Source organism: Hippocampus comes, unplaced genomic scaffold, assembly GCF_001891065.2.
Source record: "Hippocampus comes isolate QL1 unplaced genomic scaffold, H_comes_QL1_v1.1 scaffold7, whole genome shotgun sequence".
Classification (NCBI taxonomy): Eukaryota; Metazoa; Chordata; class Actinopteri; order Syngnathiformes; family Syngnathidae; genus Hippocampus; species Hippocampus comes.
This window is the reverse complement of record NW_017842060.1, coordinates 4,566,825-4,572,321: the sequence shown is the minus strand read 5'-3', so window position 1 is coordinate 4,572,321 and position 5,497 is coordinate 4,566,825. Positions and strand designations below refer to the sequence as shown.

General features: G+C 42.8%; 1 protein-coding gene across 2 annotated transcripts in view; it reads left to right on the top strand.

Moving 5' to 3' along the window:
* Window positions 1-1,912: 1,912 nt before the first annotated feature.
* The window catches only part of LOC109511076 (mitochondrial calcium uniporter dominant negative subunit beta), a 12,488-nt gene continuing 8,903 nt past the window's right edge, over window positions 1,913-5,497 (top strand). The window contains exon 1 of one of the 2 annotated variants that reach the window (XM_019861824.1): window positions 1,913-2,063. In XM_019861824.1, the coding sequence (XP_019717383.1) occupies window positions 2,001-2,063 (63 nt within the window). In that variant the 5' untranslated portion in view covers window positions 1,913-2,000. Of the gene's footprint in view, window positions 2,064-2,624; window positions 2,959-5,497 lie in introns of those variants that run through there. The other variant, XM_019861823.1, reaches the window with a different exon arrangement.

Here is a 5,497-nt window from a genome sequence, read left to right as displayed (position 1 = left end):
AGGAACTCATTATACACCCCAGCGCAATGTAATTTGATAATCCAGTCATTTGAAGATAAAGGCCCGTGTCCAACAGTCTGCTCTGAAGGATCCACAATTCAAACAGACGCTCAATTACCACTGCAGGTCCAAACCGTATGAATTATATATGGGTTAGTTATTAATAATAACAAAAGGAGCTCAAAGGGGACGTGGCCTGGTCAATTAGGCGAGCGGCTCAGCAGCTGATCACATATATGCGCCTCATAATTACCAGCGCTCTGTCAGGCACAATTACCTCAACACCGCCTTCGTTTGGCACTTCAAACAGAAGATGGGCCGCATAGTTCCACACTTTTGATTACCTCTGCTCCGAGAACACACACACAAACATATCCTCAACTACAACCCACACGACTATTTTACTGGAAGAGACAATCATCTCGGCCAGATATTAAACACAAAAAGATTCTCTCTCAATCTACCAAAACAAGGAAATTATTCACCGAGACATCTATTCTTCTCTTATTCTGAAGTCTACAAAAGCATTTTGCCTGGCAGTTGACTGAAAAATGCATCCAAACTCATCGGAAGTTGGGGGAACCCTTAGAAACAAACAAGAACTAAAAGGTGCCGCAGTTAAGGCCTGGAAAAAAAAAATCAAATGAAGAATGCAACAGTTGGCATACAGCGTAAAGACATTCAGGTGTCACAGTCTGGCAAGATTCAAAATGTTGATCTGTAATTTTTTCACTTGATGGGTGGGCAAGCACTTGTATGAAAAAAATTAAAAGGTCAAATTTGCATTATATAGCTTTTGTTGACTTGAAATTTAAAACCCCGCAGGCGTTTCTCTCTGAGGTTTCATTGATCCATAAATAATTTCAAGCGATTTTTCAATTAGTAAACCACTTGAAAGTGGTATATACACCGTGGATCCTGTTTCGGGTCACAGCCTATCTATCCCATCCCAGGTGATCACCGGACACATATTCGAGTCATACAACCTTTCCCGCCACTGAGTAGGAATTGAACCCACACCGACTGCATTGACGTCAGACAAAGGAAACCGTGAAAAAACTCAGTAATTCGTTCATTAAAACGCAATGGAGCATTTCGTAAAAACGCCATAATCAGCCATGTTGGGGGGGGGGGGGTCTCTTCAGTACTACTGCACGACCACAAGGTGGCAGCATAAGCACACATTTCTTTTGGCGAGCCTGAAAATTCTCTTGGCGTCAAAGCCAAATAAAAGGCACGAACCGAAACGCCCATCGATTACGAGCAACATAAAATAATAATGTGACTGCATCAATCTGTTTCTCTAATTGACTGATCAGCAAGAAATGGTTGCAGTAAAAAAAAAAACGTGAACAACGCTAAATTGTGCCCGAGCGCTACCTTTTTCAAACAGCTCTTTGCTTAATATGGAGAATAAATCTGGCATCCTGTCTGAAATTCAACAAAGAGTCGACCGACCTCTTTGGGAGCCAGCTATTTTATTTTTATTTTATTTTTTTAGTCGTGCAATAGCTGGTAATGTCCTTTGAATGAAGGAATGAGGACCGGTGAGCTCCCAAAAAGGGAGAAATCTAACCTGCTTGCAAAGACAATATTGATCGCATCCAGCCTTTCCCAGACTTCTCGTATTGATGACTCGGCAAAATGGCTGCTGGCTGCAATTCTTTGCTCTGTATGGGAACAGAAATCGAGAGTGAGACAAATGTTCAAAGTACATCATATCTAAACAGTGATGCATGTGGAGACAGATTGGTTTTGAGAGTGTGACAGTGCCAACCCCGCCCCCTCCTCCATTTATGCTGGCATTGCAATTGACAGCGTCTGCTGTTTGGTGACAGGGCACTCTGGCCTGAGTGACGTTCGAAAATGACTCGTTCTACGTCAACTGCACCACAAAGGGTTATTGATTTAAGTCGAGGCAAACGTCTGGGGAGGTTGGAGAGGGCAGTGTAAGAAAGAAGAAAAAAGCCTCTGGTCATTAATCAGCCTGATTTAAAGAAATGACACAGAGGCGAGTGTTCGTCCTTCCACCCTCATTAATCTACACCAGAGAGGATGAAAAGGTAATTCTAAATGTTGCTTTAAAATTCCTTTGCACTCTGTATAATCGTGTTTCAGACTGTGTAGTATTGTATTTGCTCGAAAGTAGCTTTGGATTTCCTCCCCAGCCAAAAAAAAAAAACGGGTGTGAGGGAAGGAAGGCAACAGAGGAACAAAAACATGGAGGCCGGAAAGGAAAAGATGCCATGAAAAGAATAGAAATGTCATAAAAGGAACACTCTTTTTGAGTATTCACCTGCTGTGTTAAAAAAAAAAAGTCAGGGCAAGACTGGTTGTGTATGTTCATCAATAGCCTCGTTTCGAGTCAAAAAGGTGCACATTTTATTTTATTTTTTTCAGTTTGTAGCGGTTTGTAACGCCGCCAACATTTTCTTGAAGGACTTTGTTGAGTAGTGCGTGGATGCCTTTGTACGTGTGATACTCACCGTGTCGACGTTGTCACATTAGCGCTGAGCAATTAGGTTGCACATTTGCTGCTTCGGGCCCCCCTAAAAAAAATGACGGTGTCGCTTAGTCGCTCACTTCTCCTCCCTGCCGGTTGTTTTGCGCAAAAACAAGCAGCCGAGTGCAGCCAAAAGAGGGAGGGGAAGAGGAAATGCGGTTCGACTGGGTTGTGTCTTCTTCGAACTATCCCGGCTGCTTTTGACACGCCATATCTCGACTTGGGAAGAAGGGCGAAATCTTTTGTTTTGCTTTTCTACTCACTATTAAGCCACTTTTGTTGCCTTTGGACAAGGGCGTGTGGTTTCCAACCGGAATGCCCCTACTAGGTTGCTGAACACCAGACGCCTGATAATGGCTTCCATAGTCGGCAAAGTTGCCGGGAGACTTTTGGGAAGTCTCGGGGCTCGTCGCCCCGTTTTGAAAGCGCTTCGCCCGGCGACGTTTCTTCACAAGGTAAATGGACGTTTCTTTCCGCGTGATGGTCACGAACCCTCGGTACGTTTGCAAAACAAAAGATGTTTCGCTGTTTCGAAAGGCACAAAGTGTCGGAATTGCGAGTCGAAGCCTAAACAGCGGAATTTGGGAGTTTAGACCGAGCGCGGTTTGTCAAAAAGCTGCTTATGTTTGTTTTTAATTGAAACTACACTTCATCTGGTTGGACGAAATAACATCACTTTGACATGTGGGAGGAGCGTATCGAAAGTGCAGCAGCGATTTTTATGAAAACCCAAATTACTGTAATTAAAACGATTTATTTTGTTATACCCTTAGGATCATCCGAAAGTTGAAAAAATACCATATATACTGTACCCAACTCTATATTTATGTATAAATTGAAGTAATCTTAGTGATATGCTTTTTGTCACTGTCTGCACACGTTTTATTTTTATAAATACAGTACCAGTCAAAAGCTTAGAAACGCACTCTAATTCAGTATTTTTACATAATTAAAAAAAGTGCACAATTGGAGATGAATACCGTATTTTCCGCACTAAAAGGCGCACCTAAAAGCCTTCCATTTTCTTAAAAGCTCACAGTGCAATTTAAAGTCTGATGTGCCGAGTGTATGGTAATTACAGTAATATTTCGACCCCAAAATGGCTCCTTGCTTGAGACATGGTGACAACTCAGACTTCAAACGTAAGGCGATCGGTTTCGCAGTTGAGAGCAGCGGCAAGAGCGTTCAACGTTAACGAGTCAATGTTATAACTTGCTGTTGGTTAAGTGAACTGTGTCGCTGCTTTAAGTACGTTTTCCTGACATCTGATCGTTCTGTTGGTATTTCCTTGAGCGTAGCTCCATCTAGTGGATGCATTGTAGATTACGTCTTATAAATCGGTGCGTCCAATGTATGAAAAAAATTATAAAATAGGCCAATCATTGAAGGTGCGCCTCATAATCCAGTGCGCCTTTCAGTGTGGAAAATACGGTGTTTTGGAAAATAGTTTTGCGTTACAGTTTAAAAAAAAAAAAATCAACAAAAAAATTATCCACTTCCAGTGTTGCACTTCATTAGCCTCATAATCCAGTGCGCCTTTCAGTGTGGAAAATGTTTTGGAAACTAGTTTTGCGTTACAGTTTAAAAAAAAATAAATCAATAAAAAAATTATCCACTTCCAGTGTTGCACTTCATGGACAGTCTCAGGGCACGCACTCATCGCACATATTCTTGGTTGGCTATTCCAAATGTACCTACTTGCATTTTTCCCCCTCCCGCGGAACGTATCCCCAGCTATTTGCTTAATAACTCACTTCACCGTGAATTTTTGTGCCCTTACTGTGATGCCCTAGGGTGCAACAAGATGGCGCCAAAGCTATGACAAATTGGAAAGTGATACATCGTCATTTTGGACAGGTCTTTGTATGTCAGGGCAGAGCCAAGTTTAACCTGGGTTGTGAGTTGAAATTTGTGTCATCGCCGCAAGTGCGTGCGCACACGCATTTCTTGTGCATTTTATTTCTGAATTAAATCCTAAGGCCATTGATTTTTAAGGGTATTGTTGTCAGATCATGAGTTTGAAATGATACGAAAGTGTTTGGTAATCATTGTTTGCGGTGCAATTACAATGCATTTCATGTCTCACAAATTTACGGATGAGCACTGTGGGGATTTACTGTCGTGGTGTGGGAAGTATAATTTTTATTATTATTTTTATTACACGATCAACTAAAGCACAACATTGGAAAGTGGCTCCGCATTTCTGCTTTGCCTCTGAAGCATTATTATGTCAGCTTTTTTTTTTTTTTTTTCTGTTTGCGAATCGTAAACAGAACCCAATCAATTATTCAGGTCCATTACGACAGTCTGTCGGGATTTACGGAGTGTCAAGACATCCACCTCACTGATCATTGCGCCGTACACGAGCTCATCACAGCGGTGGCCGTTCAATTACTTTTCGGTTCGAGCCTCCGCCGTGGAACACAAACCGCAATTACTTTTAAAATGTGCTTTTAGACCGTAATAAATGGTCGGCCTTTCCCAATGCGTTTCCCCGGACACCGCCGCATTGCCACGACAGAACGCTCAAGTGGCGTACAGCTCCAAATGCAGGTGAGTATAGTCTCTCGCTAAAGAGGAGCGGGCTTGGGGGGGGTAGACACTACATAAAGTGACTCCTACACCGTGCTGGAACGTCTACCGCCTCTTGATTTATCGATCGGCTGTTAAAGTGCCATCTTTTTACCCTCTGCGTGATCATCCATGACTATCAGCGCAGAGGGCGGACGGATGCCTAATATCCATCGGCAGTAATGGCCTAGCCGGTTGAGAGTGCTAGAAAGAAGCAAAGTGCGCATCCTATCAAGATTCATTCTTGCCTCTCAGATTGATTAAACTGAGCCAGTGAGTTTGTTCCCGGGACACTGGCGACGACCTCTGAGCCCCACCCCCACCGCCCATGAGGAAAAAATAATGGCAATACTCACTTATTGTGTCACACTTGGGCCACTGCAAAAGCCACATTCTCACGTTTTAACTAACGAGTGTCGAAAA